Raw genomic sequence first — 20,015 nt, 5'->3', positions numbered from 1 at the left:
TTGTGGTTGGAGGGTTCCTGGGCAGAAGATGAGGCGCTCTTCCTCCAGGCGTTGTGTTGCCATGGTGTGGTGATGGAGGAGGCCAAGGACCTGCATGTCCTTGGCGGAGTGGGAGGGGGAGTTAAAGTGTTCAGCCACAGGGCAGTTGGGTTGGCTGGTGCGGGTGTCCCAGAGATGTTCTCTGAAAAGTTCCGCAAGTAGGCGGCCTGTCTCCCCAATAGAGAGGAGGCCACATCGGGTGCAGCGGATGCAGTAAATGATGTGTGTGGAGGTGCAGGTGAATTTGTGACGGATATGGAAGGATCCCCTGGGGCCTTGGAGGGAAGTGAGGGGGGAGGTGTGCCCGCAAGTTTCGCATTTCTTGCGGTTGCAGGGGAAGGTGCCGGGAGTGGAGGTTGGGTTGGTGGGGGGTGTGGACGTGATGAGGGAGTCGTGGAGGGAGTGGTCTTTCCGGAACACTGATAGGGGAGGGGAGGGAAATATATCCTTGGTGGTGGGGTCTGTTTGGAGGTGGCGGAAATGACGAAGGATGATAACGATGTATCTGGAGGTTGTTGGGGTGGTGGGTGAGGATCAGTGGAGTTCTGTCCTGGTGGTGATTGGAGGGGCGGGGTTCAAGGGTGGAGGAGATGCGATGGAGAGCATTGTCAACCACGTCTGAGGGGAAATTGCGGTCTTTGAAGAAGGAGGCCATCTGGGTTGTTCGGTATTGGAATTAGTCCTCCTGGGTGCAGATGCGGCAGAGGCGAAGGAATTGGGAATATGGGATGGCTTTTTTACAGGGGTCAGGGTGGGAGGAGGTGTAATCTAAGTAGCTGTGGGAGTCGGTCGGTTTATAGTAAGTGTCCGTGTTGATTCGGTCGCCCGAGATAGAAATGGAGAGGCCTCGGAAGGGGAGGGAGGAGTCTGAGACGGTCCAGGTAAATTTGAGGTTGGGGTGGAAGGTGGTGGTAAAGTGGATGAACTGTTCAACCTCCTCGTGGGAGCACGAGTTAGCGGCGATACAGTCATCGATGTAGCGGAGGAAAAGGTGAGGGGTGGTGCCAGTGTAGCTGCGGAAGATGGACTCTTCCACATATTATTGGGCTGAAGGGCCTGTTTCCACGCTGTAGGGATTCTGAGACTCTTTTATGAGAAAGTATGAGAATAAAATAAATTTATTAGAGGTTCAATTTTATATATAAAAAGAGAATGGGCGGCATGGTGGCACAGTAGTTAGCAGTGCTGCCTCACAATGCCAGAGATCCGAGTTCAATTCCCGCCTCAGGCGACTCTCTGTATGGAGTTTGCACATTCTCCCCATGTCTGCGTGGGTTTCCTCCGGGTGCTCTGGTTTCCTCCCACAATCCAAAAATGTGTAGGTTAGGTGAATTGGCCTGGCTAAATTGCCCGTAGTGTTAGGTGAAGGGGTGAATGTAGGGGAATGGGTTGGGTTGCGCTTTGGCGGGTCGGTGTGGACTTGATGGGCCAAAGGGCCTGTTTCCACACTGTAAGTAATCTAATCTGTAAGAATCAGTCTTGTTTTCTCTCTTGGTACTATGTCCTTTCTATTTTGATCATGAAGCACTGAAAGACAACGCATTGGTCAATTAACTAGTGCTATTGAATTTTCCATGTATTCTTGAACCTCTTGGTTGGCACTGGCCTTTGGGGGGGAATAAAATTAAATGATTCTTCTATCCTGGGGTATATATTAGGAATGATGATGAAAAGAAAGGATGAAGAACGCTTCACTTGGCAGAGATCTAATGTCCAAACTGAGAGATTGTGAATTCAGAAGCGATTGGTGAAAAGCAAAGAAATCTTAAAAAATATTTGCTTTGAATTGAGTTATTTTCAGGGTTTACAATTAACACCAATCCTTTTTATGTTTTGTTAGTGAGAATGTTTTCTGTGGTAGGTAAAGTATGCAGTAAAATTCAAGAATGCATATATTATAATAGCAAGTAGCTGTCTGGAAAATTCTTCACTTAGTTTGCTCAATACATTTCATTTGAACATCTGGAAGAGCTTTTTCTTTTCAAACTGCAATTTAGAATGAGCTTCCTTCTTGATAATACTGTCTGAATACTTTTGTGTAGAGGCAGGGTCTTTAAGTATATTCAAGGCTAAGATAGACAGATTTTTCATCAATAAGAGGATCAAAGGTTATGGGGAAAAGGTTGGATGGTGGAGTTGAGGATTCTCAGAGCAGCAATGATCCTATTGAATGGTAGAGCAGACTTGGTGGACTGAATGGTCTAACTATGCTCCTTCATCTAATGGTCTTAGTCATGTTTTGTAGCCTTGTCTTCTCCATGACATGGTTCACTTTAGGGATCTTGTTAAGTTGAAATTGCCCTCTGTATTATAACCCGAAAGAGCATTGTCCTAATTGTATGGCAAAAACATCAGTGCTGAAGCTAACCTTTTTTAATCATAACACTATACGTTGATGAGACTGCTAGATAATTAATTCGATTCAATTACTTCAAAGAAAATGATTAAAAAATTATTTTTTAAATAAGGGTATACTGACATATTACCCTTTATGTACCTTGCAGATTTCATTTTTAATGGATTTTGATCTTTAAAGAAAGCTCTTATAGAGTTGATACATCGAACTTGGGGAACACCATCAGTTTGTACATCTATTGCACTTTAGTATAGAAAAACATCCTCAGCAGCTTGATCTTTCTATCAACTGGACGTGAAAGGGGAGGATGTGTGGGAAAAGTATGTTGTCTATCAAAGTTGTCTGTAAGCATCACACATAGCAATGAAACTGACTTTTTAAAATATCTGTTAGCATTTTTTATGTAAACGGGTTGCAGTGGGTTCTGAGGAAGGGCCTCTCAACCTGAAATGTTAAATCTGGTTTTTCTCCACAAATGCTGTTTTTGTTGGTACAGGTTATAATAGGCACTGGGCATCATCACAGCTGTGATCTTGGATGTGCATCGCATTTGCACTTTAACCTGATAAAAATGCTTCTTCCTTGGATTTTAAGAATTCCAATTGCCGAGTTTTGCAAAGTATAAAACAATTAAAGTTTTAACTGCATAAGCGCAGCAAGCATTTTAAAAAGATAAAGGGTATGTTACCTTTGATTACGATAGAGTTTGGGTATAAGGATAAAAGTGACTTGCAGTAATTATATCAAGCCTTGTTGAAAGTTTGATAAAATGATTAGATCCCAGTTTGACTCTTGTGAGCAGTTTATATCTGCATATCTTTGACAGGGGAAATTTAAAAACGTTTCATCAAACTAATCCCTGGAATAGAGAGAGTGGTTGTATGGGAAAAAAATTTAATAGACAATGCCTTTGTTCTCTAGAGTTTAGAAGGATGACAGGTGATGTCGTTCAAACATTCAAAACTCTTACAGGGCTTGACAGGTTTATTTTTGTATTCATTTGTACTGGATAAGTGGGCAGTTTCTGAATGTTATAACATTCTGAGAAGGTGTTCTCAAATGGGTACTATGTTCAGTGTTCAGGATGAAGGATGGGGTTTATGATGTTTTCAATAGATCATTCAGAACAGTTCAACAGTTACTAAGAAGTTTGTTTGAGTTAGTTGGAGACATGTAAGAAAGAGTCAGACAGAAGCAGAGTCCATGTAGAAAGGTACAAGTGTTAAACTGTGCTGAGAAAGTCACTGATTCTGTGTAACTGGGACTCAATGAGAGGTCTCGAGAATTTAGACAGCTCTTGGTGGAAGTCCTAGGAGCTAGAAAATGCAGCTAAGTATTAGAGTTAGGACTTGACGGTCCTGGAATCTATGAGAGGCTTGACATAAGCTGTGAACAGTTAATATCTTAGTTCATCTGAAAATGGGGTTTGAAAAGCTTGCAGCATTGGAGGGCATAGAACTGGGGAACATGGTCACGGAAAAACGAGCAGAACACTTAGTACTGAGATGGGGAGGAATTGCTTCACTCAGGTTAGTGAATCTTTGAAATTCTGCTTCACAGAGCTGTGGAGACCAGTCATTTAGTTTGTTCAAGTCTGGGAACGATTGGGCAAGAAAATAGCATTGATGTAGATCAGCCATGATTTCATCGTGAATGGTGTAGCAATATTGAAGGTCTGAATGGCCAGCTTCCAACTCCTATTTTTCATGTCCTTATGGAGTCTATTTGCCCCATGGTACAGATCTAGTTTGGATGTTCTTGGCAATAGCTTGATTGGGTGGATCACATTTAATGGCATCTGAAGGATTAAATGCTGTTTTGTCAATTTTTAGTTAGGACTTTAGCCACTAACTTCCCCAATGAGTCAAAGGTGGGCACAATGCCTGTCTGAACAAATGTGCTATAGCAGATTATGAGTAAATCTTATTTTTGAAAGATGGGGTTTACATGAGCTGGTGAAGCTACCAATGTGAGGAAGTACCACACTTGACCTCAACTTCATCAATCAATCTGTAGCAGATGTACACCCGATGCCTGGAGGAAGAACACCTCATCTTCTGCCACGAGACCATCCAACCCCATGGCATCAATGCGCGTTTCACCAGTTTCCTCATTTCCCCTCTCCCACATTATCCCAGTTCCAACCTTCCACCTCAGCACCACCCTCGTGACTTGTCACACCTGTCCATCTTCCTTCCCACCAATCTGCTCCATCCTCCCCTCCAACCTTTCACCATTAACCCCATCTCCATCCACCTATTGCACTCTCAGCTACCTTCCCTCCAGTCCTATCCCCCTCCTGTTTATCTCTCCACTCCCAAGGATCCCAGCTTCATTCCCGATGAAGAGTTTTTGCCTGATGTTGATTTTCCTGCTTCTCTGATGCTGCCTGACCTCCTGTGCTTTTCCAGCACCACACTCTCATCTCCAGCATATGCTGTCCTCACTTGTGCCTAGTTGATTTTAACCTCCCTGTGAATCCTCTTCCAAGGATGCCTACCTTGAAGAAATTCTCCTCATGTCTCTGCAAAGATCTCAGTGTGTCTCACTCTCGCTCTCACACTGCAACCCCCAGGTCATCTCCTCTGCCCTGAAGCTCTTCAGCCGTGTCCTGAAACAGACTCAACACTGGCATTTTCTACAAACCCACCGACTCCCACAGCTACCTGGATTACACCACCTCCCACCCTGCCTCCTGCAAAAATGCTATCTTTTTTTTCCCAATTCTTCCACCTCCATTGCATCTGCTTCCAGGAGGGCCAGCTCCACCACAGAACACGTGAGATGGCCTCCTTTTTTAAAGGCTGCAATTTCCCCTCCCACATGGTTGCTGATGCCCTCCAGTGCATCTCATCGACTTCCCGTATCTTCACCCTCAAGCCCCATCCCTCCAACCGCAACAAGGACAGAATGCCCCTGGTTCTCGCCTTCAACCCCACCAACATCTGTATACATCACATCATCCTCCGCCATTTCTGCTACCTACAAACGGACCCCACCACCAGAGATATATTTCCCTCCCTACCCCATCTGCTTTCCATAAAGACTGTTCCCTCCGCGACTACCTCATCAGGTCCACGCCCACCAACAATCCACCCTCGCCTTCCGGCATCTTCCCCTGCCACAGCAGGATTGAAAAACCAGCTCCCACACCTCCGTCCAAGGCCACAAGGGAGCCTTCTACATCCATCAATGTTTCACCTGCACTTCCACACATGTCATTTACTGTATCTGTTTCTCCCGATGCGGTCTCCTCTACATTGGAGAGACAGGACGCCTACTCACAGAGCGTTTCAGAGAACATCTCTGGGACATCTGCACTAACCAAACCCACTGCCCCTTGGCCGAACACTTCAACTCCCCCTCCCACTTTGCCAAGGACATGCAGGTCCAGGGCCTCCTCCATCACCACTCCCTTACCACATGACACCTGGAGGAAGAATTCCTCATATTCCGCCTTTGGACCCTCCAACCCCATGGCATCAATGTGGATTTCATCCTTTCCTCATTTCCCTTCCCCCTCACCTTATTCCAGATCCAATCTTCCAGCTCAGCAACGCTCTCATGAACTGTCCCACCTGTCCATCTTCCTTCCAACCTATCCGTCCCCCCCCCCCCCCCCCCCACCATTGACCTATCACCATTATCCCCACCTCCATCCACCTCCATTTATCTCTCCACCCCCAAGGCTCCCAGCCTCATTCCTGATGAAGGGCTTTTGCCTGAAAGGTCGATTTCACTGTGAGGGAATCCTCTATCATAAAAGGCAGAATTAATTCAATGGTGAGTGGGACAGACGTGAGAAGTTAGTAGCCAAAGACTGAACATCATACTGTTGCTTGGGCATCAGCCTCAGGAGAAGTATTTAATATCACAAATTAAAGCCTTTGGTACATTTCTGCCTGGTAATCATTTTCAAGACAAGAAACCAACTCTGGTTAATACAGATTTGTAGAGGTCCAGGTTAGTACTGAGCATAGGTGAAAGATTGAATTGAAATTTGATCAAGCTACTACACGTGGGTGGATAGCAGGAGAGCAGATTATTATGTAAAAAAAAGAGTTGCAAGACGTCAGAACTTGCAGTAAAAGACCTTTCTTAAATTAGCTGAATTCCTATGTCGTTCAGTGAATTCAACAGGTGTTTGTCAGTTGTTTTGTATTAATTTGATTGTATTCTCTAAAGAATAATATAGTAAGCATTCTGTGAACTTGATAAATATTCTCAAAGTAAAGTCTGTCTAAAACTGCCTAGTGGTTACCTGATGCACCACCTTACATAGTTCTACATTGTTGTCACAAGACTTCTCTCAAACAGTCAAGAAAGAATAACAACATCTTTATTTCCTCGGGAGGCTAATTTGCCATGTCCACAAGGAATCTTACCAATTTTTATCAATAGAAAGCCTCCTACCTGGGTACATTTCAGTGTGATTTGGCAATTGCTCTCCTCAACGCAGCAAGGAACTACAAAGGTTGTGAATAGAGCCCTTTCCATCCATTGACCCCATCTATATTTCCTGATGCCTTGGGAAGGCAACCAACATAATCAAAGACTCCTCTCACCTTTGTATGCTCTCTTCCACCTCTCGGGAAGAAGATATAAAAGTTTGAATGCACGTATGAAAACAGGTTGTTCTTCTATAATGTGACTGTTGTATTCTTGTGCAATCCTGTGTTAAAGAAAAACCATGCTTGGTGTTGGCGATGTAATCACATTACAGCCAATACATGTTTTAAAAGTTTGTGCATGAGAAACAATGTCTCCGATTCGTCAATTGCGTTATAGCTAATTTGCAGTGACGAAACGTGTTATAACAGAATGAGCTGTAGATACAAGAATAGTTTCTCCACTTCTGTAGTTAGTGTTGAACAGAACTCTCAAATGTTATTTCAGATCTCTCTCTCTTTCACTCTCTCTGCACCTTCTCTGCAGCTGTTCCACTCTATTCTGCACTCTGTTATAGATGTACAGTACGGAAACAGACCCTACAGTCCAATTTGTCCATGCCGACCAGATATTCTAACCTAATCTAGTCCCATTTGCCAGCACTTGGCCCATATCCCTCCTAAACCCTTCCTATTCAGATACCTACCCAGTTGCCTTTTAAATGCTGTCATTGTACCAGCCTCCACCACTTCCTCTGGCAGCTCATTCCATACATGTACCACCCTCTGCGTGAAAAAGTTGCCCCTTAGATTCCTTTTATATCTTTCCCCTTTCACTGTAAACCTATGCCCTCTAGTTTTGGACTCCCCCACCTGAGGGAAAGGACCTTGTTGATTTATCCTAGCCACATGATTTTATAAACCTCTATCAGATCACCCCTCATCCTCTGATGCTCCAGGGAAAACAGCCCCAGCCTGTTCAGCCTCTCATTATAGCTCAAATCCTCCAACCCTGGCAACATCCTTGTAAATCTTTTCTGAACCCTTTCAAGTTTCACAATGTCTTTCTGATAGGAAGGAGACCAGAATTGCATGCAATATTCCAACAGTGGCCTAACTAATGTCCTGTACAGCCGCAACATAACCTCCCAACTCCTGTACTCAATACTCTGACCAATAAAGGAAAGCATACCAAACGCCGCCTTCACTATCCTATCTACCTGCAACTCCACTTTCAAGGAGCTATGAACCTGCACTCCAAGGTCCCTTTGTTCAGCAGTACTCCCTAGGACCTTACCATTAAGTGTATAAGTCCTGCTAAGATTTGCTTTCCCAAAATGCAGCACCTCGCATTTATCTGAATTAAACTCCATCTACCACTTCTTAGCCCATTGGCCCATCTGGTCCAGATCCTGTTGTAATCTGAGGTATCCCTCTTAGTACAACTCCAATTTTGGTGTCATCTGCAAACATACTAACTGTACCTCTTATGCTCGCATCCAAATCCATTTATGTAAATGTCAAAAAGTAGAGGGCCCAGCACCGATCCTTATAGCACTCCACCTACTTCGTATACCTCCTCTGTTCACATTCAAATCATTCATGTATGTGATGAAAAGTCTAGCACCGATCCTTGTAGCACACCACTGGACACAGGCCTCCAATCTGAAAAGCAACCCTCCACCACCACCCTCTGTCTTTTGCCTTCGAGTCAGTTCTGTATCCAAATGTCTAGTCCCCCCTGTATTCCATAAGATTTAACCATGGTAACCAGTCTCTCATGAGGAACATTGTCGAATGCCTTACTGAACTCCATATAGATCACATCCATTGCTCTGTTCTCATCAATCCTCTTTGTTACTACTTAGAGCTGCTCATGAGGATTTAAACTAGTGAGGTGGGGTGATGAGATCCAAGGAAATAGTGGGGAAAGAGATCAATCTGAGACCGGTACAGTTGGGAAAGGGAGCAAAGCAGACAGTCAGGGCAGGCAGGAACAAAACTGAGAATAAGGTAGGACTGATAAATTAAACTGCATTTACTTCAATGCAAGAGGCCTAACCGGGAAGTCAGATGAACTCAGGGCGTGGTTAAGAACATGGGACTGGGATATCATAGCAATTACAGAAACGTGGCTCAGGGATGAACAGAACTGTCAGCTGAATGTTCCAGAATACAAATGCTATTGGAGGATAGGAAGAGAGCAAGAGAGGAGGGGGAGTAGCGTTTTTGATAAGGGATAACATTACTGCTGTACTTAGGGAGGATATTCCTGGGGATATATCCAGGAAAGTTATCTGGGTGGAACTGAGAAATAAAAAAGGCATGATCACCTTATTGAGATTGTATTATAGATCCCTAATAGTCAGTGGGAAATTGAGAAACAGATTTGTGAGGGGATTTCAGTTATTTGTACGAATAATAGGGTGGTTATGGGAGGGGATTTTAACTTTCCAAACATTGACTGGAACTGCCATCATGTTAAGGGTTTGGGTGGAGAGGAATTTAAGTGTATACAAGAAAATTTTCTGATTCAGTATGTGGATGTACCTATTAGCGAAGGTACAAAACTTGATCTTCTCCTGATGAAGGGCTTTTGCCTGAAACATCGATTTCGAAGCTACTTGGATGCTGCCTGAACTGCTGTGCTCTTCCAGCACCACTAATCCAGAATCAGGCTTCCAGCATCTGCAGTCATTGTTTTTACCTTGTTGGGAAATAAGACAGGGCAGGTAACTGAGATGTCAGTGGGGGAGCACTTTGGGGCCAGCAACCATAATTCTATTATTTGTAAAATTGTGATGGAAAAGGATAGACCGGATCTAAAAGTTGAAGTTCTAAATTGGATGATGGCTAATTTTGACAGTATTAGGCAAGAACTTTTCAAAAGCTGAATTGGGGGCAGATGTTCGTTGGTAAAGGGATGGTTGGAAAATGGGAAGCCTTCAAAAATGAGATAGTATATTCCTGTTAGGGTGAAAAGAAAGGCTGGTAGGTGTCGGGAATGCTGGGTGACTAGAGAAACTGAGGTTTTGGTTAAGAAAAAGAAGGGAGCATATGTCAGGTATAGACAGGAGAGATCGAGTGAATCCTTAGAGTATAAAGGAAGTAGGTGTATACTTAATAGGGAAACCGGGAGGGCAAAAAGGGTACATGAGATATCTGTGGCAAATAGAGGTAAGGAGAATCCAAAGGACTTTTACAAATACTTTAAGGATAAAGGATAACTAGGGAGAGAAGAAGGTCCAGACAGCCTGCTGTGTTTTTCCAGCACCACATTTTTCAACTCTGGTCTCCAGCATCGGCAGTCCTCACTTTCCCCCAGAGAAGAGGGTCCCTCAAAATCAGCAAGGCGGCCTGTGTGTGGAGTCACAGGATATGAGGGTGATACTAAACGAGTAATTTGCATCAGCGTTTACTATGCGAAGCACATTAACGGTATAGAATGTGGGGGAATGGATGGTGACATCTTGAAAAATGTCCATGTTACAGAGGAGGTGGTGCTGGATGTCTTGAAATGCATAAAAGTGGATCAGTCCCCAGGACCTGATCATGTGTACCCGAGAATTCTGTGGGAAGCTGGGGAAGTGATTGTTGGGCCCCTTGCTGAGAGATTTGTATCATCGGTAGTCACAGGTGTGGTGGTAGAAGACTGGAGTTTGGCTAACTTGGTGCCACTATTTAAGAAAGATGGTAAGGAAAAGCCAGGGAATTATAGAGCAGTGAGCCTGACATCAGTGGTGGGCAAGTTATTGGAGGGAATCCTGAGGGACAGGGTTTACATGTATTTGGAAAAGCAAGGACTGATAAGGGATAGTCAGCATGGCTTTGTGTGTGGGAAATCATGTCTCATGAACTTGGTTGAGTTTCTGCAACCCTGATGCACTTTGTATGATATGATCTGCCTGTGTAGCACACAAAGCCACTGACACATTTTTCCCCCACTGTATCTCGGTACATATGACAACAATAAATCAATTATGAATGTGGCATAAAATCTAAAATTATAGGTTAAATCAGCAATATTATCTGATGGCATATAATCTGTTGCGTGGAGGAGTTCACAGAGGCATTTTATTTTGTGTTGGACAGAAAGGTCCATGAGGCTGAACAATGAATGACAAAGTACTAACATGGCCAGGCATGTTGTTTTCATGTCTGGCCATGACATTTTCATTTTTGGCTTTCTTGCCCTATGATTTGGTTTTAGTTTATTCACATGATGTGTGTGTTACTGGCCAATATGGGTTTATTTCCCATCGCTAACTGCCCTAAAGATAAGTCATTAGAAATAACTATACACGTTCAGTTCAGTAAGATCTATTTACGATGTTCACTTCCAAATTGTTTCCAACATAGTATAGGTTTGGCTGAGACTCCTAACTAACAACACAGAAATGTAATAATATCAAAGGTCATTGGGATAACCCAGGAAAGTGGCACTGAGGTAGATGATCAGCCATGATCTAACTAAATAGTGGAGCAGCCTGATGTACTGAATGACCCACTCTAGCTCCTATGTTTTCGACAAACATATACCCTGGACTGCTTTGCTGTTTAAATTGGTGTACAATCCTAAATGTCTTAAAGGGAAATGTTGGAAACATTTCAGTCACCTTGTGGTCCCTGTTCTACTTTGCAGCTGATGGTTAGAAACTCCTTGTAATGTTATGAAATTCTGAACTTGTTACATAGAACATTACAGCACAGTACAGGCCGCTCAGCCCTCAATGTTGCGCTGACCTGAAAAATAATGTGAGGCCCATCTAACCTATACTATTTCATTATTATCCATATGTATGTCCAATGCCCATTTAAACTCCCTCAACATCAGTGGGACTACTACTGTTGCAGGCAGGCCATTCCACACCCCTACTACTGAGTGAAGAAACTACCCCTAATATCTGTCCTAAATCTATCAGCCCTCAGTTTAAAGCTATAGCCCCTTATGTTTGCCTTCACCATCCAAGGAAAAAGTCTCTCACTGTCCACTCTATCTATTCCTCTGATTATCATATACGTTTTGATTAAGTCACCTCTCAACCATCTTCTCTCCAATGGAAACAGCCTCGGTTCCCTCGGCCTTTCCTCTTAAGACTTTCCTTCCATACTAGGCAACATCCTAGTAAATCTCCTCTGAACCCTTTCCAAAGCTTCCACATCCTTCCACAGGTGTTGATAGTGGAGGACTCAGTGATAGTAACACAGTTACTACACTTCTCAGCTAATCAGTAATTCAAGGGGAAAACATGATGCGAACATTAAACTAAAATTTGAAGAGGAAAGGTAATATTGATCACCCAGAATTTTACTGGCAAATGCTTGCCAAACCTGTCAGAGTAAGATTGGTCATCTTCAAGTTGTTCCAACATCTTACCCCCTTTTGTCAACATTAGACAATTATGTTGTATTCTTAAAGAAATTATGATAACTAAAATGCTGCCCCACTGGCACCTCGAACACCTGTCTAGCTTCATTCTCCAGAATTAGGACCAGCACTGCAGCATACTTTGTTGGACCACTTTACGTCTTGACAGAAAGAGCTCTTCTGTGTACATTTTAAAACACTTACCTCCTTTCCCCCCCCCCCCAAAACCTTTCATACTGAAGAAGGAAATGAAACCAGACAGACCCTCTGGCATCAACTTAGGCACCAGAAATGAGAACAGCATTCCCTTTGTGGATGTTTCACTGGAGTCGAGTTGGCCAGAATGGTGTTAGCAGTGACTCCTGGCTCATAGGCCCAGTGTGTGGCCTCCTGGAATGGCACAGCAGAGACTCTTGACTGCAGCAAGCAGCAGCAGGCATCAACTGTGGTGGTGTCGGTGCCTAGAGCAGGGGCTTCCTGTTGTGGTAGGCCCTGAGTCGGAACCCTGCAGATGTCCCAGAGCCGTGTTTGGGACACCAGCCAATGTCTATGTGAGTGTTTTCTTTTTCTTTTCCTTTTATACCTCAAAATCATACCAGATTGTGATGACAGAACACTTTTAACTATATCTCCCTAAATATACAGATAGTTTTTCTATAACACGATGGTTGCATTCTTGTGCAACCCCATATTATAGAACAATCATAATTTAGAAATAGTGCTTAAAGTGTTGGCGCTGTAATCACATTACAGCCAACACACATTTTAAAATTTGCACTTTAGAATAAATGTCCCCAACTCGCCAATCACTTAACAGCAAATTCACATTAACATAATGCGTGTTTCAGTAGAAAAACCTGTATGTTACAATAAGTCATTCATTTATGCAAAAACAGCTCTATCGAACCTGTAAAGTCCTCCTTACCAGCATCTAGGACTTGCGCCAAATTTGGGAAGTTGTCTCACATAGTCAAGCAACATCATGAGATAGTCACACACTCAGAATCAAACCTTACAATGCCCCAGATACCATCTCGTCATCCCTGGATATGTCCTGTTGTATTGGCAACAGAGACTCTTCCAGTGGTCATCAACACCACAGATGCCATACGTCACTGACTCAAATTGCTCAATGTGATATCAAGAAACAGTTGGAGGCACTGGATTCTGCAAAAGCTTTGACAACATGCTGGCAATGTTATTGAAGGCTTGTGTTCCAGAACATGCCGCTCCCCTAGCTAAGGTCTTTTAATACAGGTATCTACCCAACAATATTGAAAATTGCCCAGGTATGTCCTATAAACAAAGATCAGGACATATTCAGCTTAGCCAGTTACTGCAGGAGTTTCTCCGGGTAGTGTCCTAGGCCCAACCACCTTCAGCTGCTTCTTCAATGACTTTACCGCCATAATAAGGTCAGAAGTAGGGATGTTCACCAATGATTGCACCATTTGCGACTCTAGATACTGAAGCAGTCTATGTTCAAATGCAGCAAGATTTGGACAATATCCAGGCTTGGCCTGAGAAGTAGCAAGTAACATTCACAACACATAAATGCCAGTCTCTGATCATCTCCTATAAGAGATAATCTAATCAGGTCTCTTACCATTCAACTGTGTTACTATCACTGAGTCCTCCACTGTCAACACCCTGGGGATGACCATTGACCAGAACCTAAACTGGACTAACTATATAAATACCGTCTGACATCCCAAAGTCTTTAAGTCCAAATCCACAACCACTTCATCTAGAAGGACAAGGGCAGCAAATACATGGAAACACCACAATACAACAAAGAAGTATGGACTTTTATGTTCGCCAAATGTATTGATTCTTCAAATCTAATTTTGTTTTTATTTTGTAGCAATCTGATTCTGAAGAACTTCAGCTGAAAAAAATGCGGGTGGAGCATAAAGATCCTCAAGATGACCTGCATGAGAAAAGTCTTGACAGAAAGGTACTCTATAAATGCAATGCCCAATTCTTTTTTTGGGATGTGGTTCAGCATCACTAGAAAGATTTCAGCATTTTGGAAATTATCTTACTCCACCCATTTTCTTTTGCTTGAGTTTGTAATTTTGGAAATAAAAATACTGAGGAAAGAAAATCAATCGCTATAGTCATGTGGTTGTTTGCCCAACAAATCATTGTTACATGACCAACAATTTATCAAGTCTTTCTAAACTGTTAGTAACTTGCTGTTTCCTTAAATGATGAAGTTTGTGTTGAATGTACTGACAGCAGTCCATGCTGCCTATGCATGAGCATTATCAGATCGTCTATAATCTCATTGGATAGCAGAGTAGACTCTGCTGAGTAGGCTGAGTTGCCTACTTCTCCTCCTATACCTAATGGTTTTATAATTACTTGTTTCTCACTTAAATGAAATGTCATTCCATTGAATAGCAGTAGTATCTGCTCCTGTCCAATATATTTTCAAAGCATTTTTGTAGAGCAGCTTAGCACTTATAGTTATCATATTATCATCACCATAAAAGACTGCTCTAATGTTTTAGTTTTACATGATTTACTGAAAGGTGTCACTTTTGATGTAATGGAAGCTGTTGTTAATTTAGTGTCACAAAAGACTGGTACTTTAGAAATGGTGGTTTGAAATGGTATTGGCATCTGTTTTATTCTGAATTTGTCAATGTTTTTCTTCCTTCCATGTTTGTTTTATTGCAGGCTGACTCCCAGCATCCTTTGACATTCCAGCACTGGTATCCAGTCATCAAACAAGAAATGGATCATCTGACTCAGCAACATACTTCAGTTATCCATCCCAGGTAAATATCATCTGGATTACATTTACTCAGTCAACGTCTGCTGTAGAAGATGACTTGGAAAAACTTGGATACACTTTGTTGACTAATTTTCTTCTTTTGGAAATTGATGATGACAAATTATCTGCTGAACCTAATGATATATTGTACTTTGATAGTGACAGTAATCAACCCATCTAAATTTATATTTATTGTTAAATTAAAACAGCTTTGAATTCTCTCCCATCAATGCCGTAAGTAAACCTGTGTCAGTTTCAAGCTTGCATTACAAGTTACATCGCCTATAGCACTTAGAACATGGAATTAAGAATGCAATTAGGTCATTTGTTACCCCACCTACACTACTGTCTGGGAAGAGAACGCCACAGACTAGGAACCCTCTGGGAGGGGGGGCAAAAAGACTTCTCTGCCTTAAAAGGGAGTTCTTCTATTCTTGAACTGTGCCCTGGTTTGAGAATCTATCACAAAAAAGAAATCTCCTCCCAATATCCACTCGATCAAGTCCTGTCAAAATCTTGGATGTTTAAATAAGATTACCCATCAATGCAAAAGGCAAGGCAGAAATGCTGTGAACATTCAAATGGACATAAAATTATTAATGTCTAAGATAGCAAGTGAAGAACACTGAGGCGCTCCTACACTGTTGCATGAGTTGGTTGCTGGTCCTGGTGCACAAAGAGGTCTGCAGCAGAATTGTAATGAAAGGGGTCTTTGCACTTCACACTGCAGCATGAAAATAGGTATTACATTCTAAATCAGTCGCAAATGTGCCCATGACGTGGTGAGGCAAGTGTAAGTCTGATGTCAGTCTCCATTGATGCAAGGTTTCAGGTAATTGCTACCGAGGAATTGTGCCCTGAGGTATTGAGGACTGTTGGCCAATATGGAGGCTCAGAAGAGCAAGGGGGCAAAGCTAGAGCTGCCAGGGGTTGCTCATGTTGACAGTTGTTGCGATCTGCTTTCTGTCTGCCATGTGGGAAATTAATTTGGTACCCATGAGGATGGCCTCAACTGGGACCTTGGGTTCATGTCACACTACAGGTCAACTACACCTTATACTCTCTCGCCCACATACTCACACGCTTATGCAGACCCTCTCTCATATACATGCTCTCTGTCACTCACTCACTCACACACTCGCGCTCACACACGCTCACACACACCCACACACACCCTCTCTCTCAGGCTTATACCCCATCACGCACTCTCTCACACACTTTACCAAGCTTGCACACACACAAACACACACTCTCTCTCATTCCCGCACATGCATAAACACATGAATTATTTGTATTTGCTGAATTATATTTACAGATGCATTCTATTTTGTGCAAAAAAAATTCACAACCTGTAGGCGGTCATTGCAGCCAGTCAATCCACATAATATTTTGTAAATTTCACTTTGGAAATAGGACCAATCTGACTCCAGATTGGAATACAGACAGACTCTGACCTTTAATGCATTGTCTGAGCTGAGATGTCACCTTTTTTTTGTATAAAGCCTTAAGTTATCTTCAGAATGTGACTTAAAAGAAGTTCTGGGATTTACATAAGAGTCATAGTCGTAGAGTTATAGAGATGTACTGCACGGAAACAGACCCTTTGGTCCAACTCGTCCATGCTGACCAGATATCCCAAACCAATATAGTCCCACCTGCCAGCACCCACCCCATATCCCTCCAAACCCTTCCTATTCATATACCCATCCGGATGCATTTTAAATATTGCAATTGTACTAGCCTCCACCACTTCCTGTGGAAGCTTATTCTATACATGTACCTCCCTCTGTGTGAAAAAGCTGCCCCTTAGGTCTCTTTTATATCTTTCCCCTGTCACCCTAAACCTATGCCCTCTAGTTCTGGACTGCCCCATCCAGTGAAGAGAGTATGTCTATTTTATCCTATCCATGCCCCTTGTGATTTTATAAACCTCTATAAGGTCACCCCTCAGCCTCCGACACTCCAGGGAAAACAGCACCAGTCTAGTCAACCTCTCTCTCTAGCTCATATTCTCCAATCCTGGCAACATCCTTGTAAATCTTTTCTGAACCCTTTCAAGTTTCACAACATCCTTCCGATAGGAAGGAGACCAGAATTGCACCCAATATTCCAAAAGTGGCCTAACCAATGTCCTGTATAGCTGCAGCATGTCCTCCCAACTCCTGTACTCAATACTCTGACCAATAAAAGAAAGCATACCAAATGCCTTCTTCACTATTCTATCTACCTGCGACTCTACTTTCAAGGAGCTATGAGCGTGCACCTCAAGGTCGTTAAGTGTATAAGTCCTGCCAAGATTTGCTTTCCCAAACTGCAGTACCTCACATTTATCTAAATTAAATTCCATGTGCCACTTTTCAGCACATCTGATCAAGATCCCGTTGTAATCTGAGGTAACCTTCTTCGCTGTCAATGACACCTCAAATTTTGGTATCATCTGCAATCTTATTAACTATATCTCTTATCCTCACATCCAAATCTTTAATATTAATGGCTAATGAACCAAAACCTGTAACCCATTCTAAAAGATGAAAGACTTAACAGCAATACCCCGAGGCTCCCAGCCTCATTCCTGATGAAGGGCTCCGGCCCGAAACATTGATTTTCCTGCTCCTCAGATGGTGCCTGACCTGCTGTGCTTTTCCAGCAACACACTCTCAACAGCAATCTAAGTTTGTTAAATATATAATTTTTACTTGCGGAACACTAATCTTTTGCTGTAAATTCTGGGTCTTCTGGTCCTGCTTCACAACCACCTGAAGGAGATGCAGCGCTCTGAAATCTAGTACTTCTAAATAAACCTGTTGGACTATAACTTGGTGTTGTGTGATTTTTAACTTTGTCCACCTCAGTCCAGTACTGGCTCTTCCATGTGGAATATTAGAAGCTGTATATAAATGAAGTTTAATTAAATAATTCCAGTCACTAGTAAGATTCCTGGTTCACTTTCATACCTTGGTTGGAAATGCTGACTTTTTTTTTCTTGATGACAAAAAATCTCATTATTCTGGTCGTTTCATATTTTCCCAACTGACTCACCATTGCTCATGTCATTCAGGGCTGGGAACTTCTGCCCATTACAGAGGAACCTCGATTATCCAAGTATCAATTATCCAAATTTGGGATTATCTGAAGAAGATCTCAAGATCCTGATAGAAACATTACGTCAAAGAGGTGTTACCAACACTGATCACATCATTTGTTTATAGTGATTAAAGGTGAATTGGCTTACTGAAATGCTGCCAAGAACAGTCCTGGACATCTATGGGAGCCCAGGCACCATCACCAAATGACTGACCTCCCGCCACCCCCCTCTTTCCCTGTAGTTTCCCCAGAGTTCTACACAGGGGTGTACCCTAAACCCCCTTCCCTAGATAATCTCTCCAACATTGTCCTGTACAGGGCAAAGTTGTGTGCGTGCCATTTTGAGACTCATCCCCAAAGGCAGCAGCAGTCTGGCTGTTTGTGTCATTTCAGGCTGCTGTCTCCATTTGGGGGCATGGCTGGGCGGGGTGGGGGTGTTGTGCTGTGTGCTGCTGCCTAGTCTCCTGAAGTGTGAACGGACATAGCAAGTGTTCACTCTCAGTCCCGTTGAGTGTCTGCTCAGAAACAAACTCTGAGACAGAAAAAAGGAGCATGATAGGCAGAGTGAGGAAAAAGGCAACTTCAGAAAACTCCACATCCCAGAGGAGAGGCATTGAATCAGTTATCCGAATAATCAGTTATCCAAATGAAATACTGCTCGTCCATTTCATTTGGATAATCGGGGTTCCTCTGTATAGAGTCGAACTGCACAGAAATTGACCCTTCAGTTGAGTTCATCCATGCCAATCAGCCATCCCAATCTGGCCTAGTCCCATTGGCCAGCATTTGGCCCATATCCCTCTAAACCCTTTGTATTCATATATCCATCCAGATGTCTTTTAAATTTTGTAATTGTACTTGCCTCCACCACTTCCTCTAGTTCCAGACGTGCGCCACCTGCGTGAAAAAGTTAATCTTTGGCTATCTTTTAGTTTTTCGATGTTCTTTAGTTTTGGACTCCCTGACCATAGGAAGAAATTCTTGCCTATTCATCTTATCCATGCCCCTCATGATTTTATAAACTTATATAACCTCAGTCTCTAGTGCTCCAGGAAAAAGAGAAAAGCCCCAGCCTATTCAGCCTCTCCTTTTAGCCCAAACCCTCCAGTCCTCGCAACATTCTTGTAACTCATTTCTACACCCTCTCAATTTTAACAGCAGCCTTTCTATAGAAAGGCATTAATTCAATAAAAGTGAGATGCCAATGCAATGTGTGCAATTAATTTAGTATAGTTCTTGATCACAGCTGAATTTGCAGACCATTCCAACTGTACTAAAACAAAGGAGTACAAATGCGAACTAAACAAGACTGTACATATCCATACTGCAGCCCATAGTCAGACCAAAATCTTCAGCCCATAGTACAATTTGTGCTTCCTTGTCTCTGATTCAGTTTCCCCATATTTAGAGTGAATTTTCACTTTTATTTCCTCTTTTGTCACTTTCTCTCTTATTGAATCAGACTGTTTGCATTCTTAACATTCTGTTCAACCCTGAACTGAGCTTGAAATCCTTCCATTGTGTAGACTGCTTGCTTTCAACTCCAGAATTTAATTCCTTCTTGCTGGCTGTTTAGCTCCTCTACTCCTGGAATATTTAGACATGCCTTTAGACTTGTCCATCTAAAGTCAGCTCTAGACTTGTCCATCGCTTTCTCCTTACTTTATGCTTTATGATTCACCCACCATAAACTGTTGAAACTTCTTTTTATTAATGTTCTGTCCCACATTGCTCTGTTCACTCATCATCCCCATCCTGGCTGATCTACATAGTCTGATGAGTCACAATGTAATGCATTCAAAGTCCTCTTCTCAACTTATTGATCCCATATTGTCATATCACTCCACTCTTACTTCCACAGTCTTTGTAGCCTTCTATTATCTCCTCAACTAGTTGATTCTTTGACCTTGACATCTCATGCATCCTGTCCTGCCCCCTCAAAGCAAGGATGTTTCAGTGGCAAAATAAAAACTTTTGGATCAGATTTTTTTTCTCTCT

The 20,015-nt window shown here is 42.7% G+C and overlaps 1 protein-coding gene across 1 annotated transcript in view; it reads left to right on the top strand.

Annotated features, from left to right (window-relative positions):
* skila (SKI-like proto-oncogene a) overlaps window positions 1–20,015 on the top strand; it is an 84,615-nt gene that overhangs the window by 44,059 nt on the left and 20,541 nt on the right. Inside the window, exons 2-3 of the mRNA XM_072572094.1 lie at window positions 14,016–14,108; window positions 14,837–14,937. Of these exons, the coding sequence (XP_072428195.1) occupies window positions 14,016–14,108; window positions 14,837–14,937 (194 nt within the window). The remainder of the gene's footprint in view (window positions 1–14,015; window positions 14,109–14,836; window positions 14,938–20,015) is intronic.

The sequence above is a fragment of the Chiloscyllium punctatum genome, chromosome 6 (genome assembly GCF_047496795.1).
Source record: "Chiloscyllium punctatum isolate Juve2018m chromosome 6, sChiPun1.3, whole genome shotgun sequence".
Classification (NCBI taxonomy): Eukaryota; Metazoa; Chordata; class Chondrichthyes; order Orectolobiformes; family Hemiscylliidae; genus Chiloscyllium; species Chiloscyllium punctatum.
Note: the sequence above shows the minus strand (reverse complement) of the source record. Positions and strands in the feature narration are given on the sequence as shown.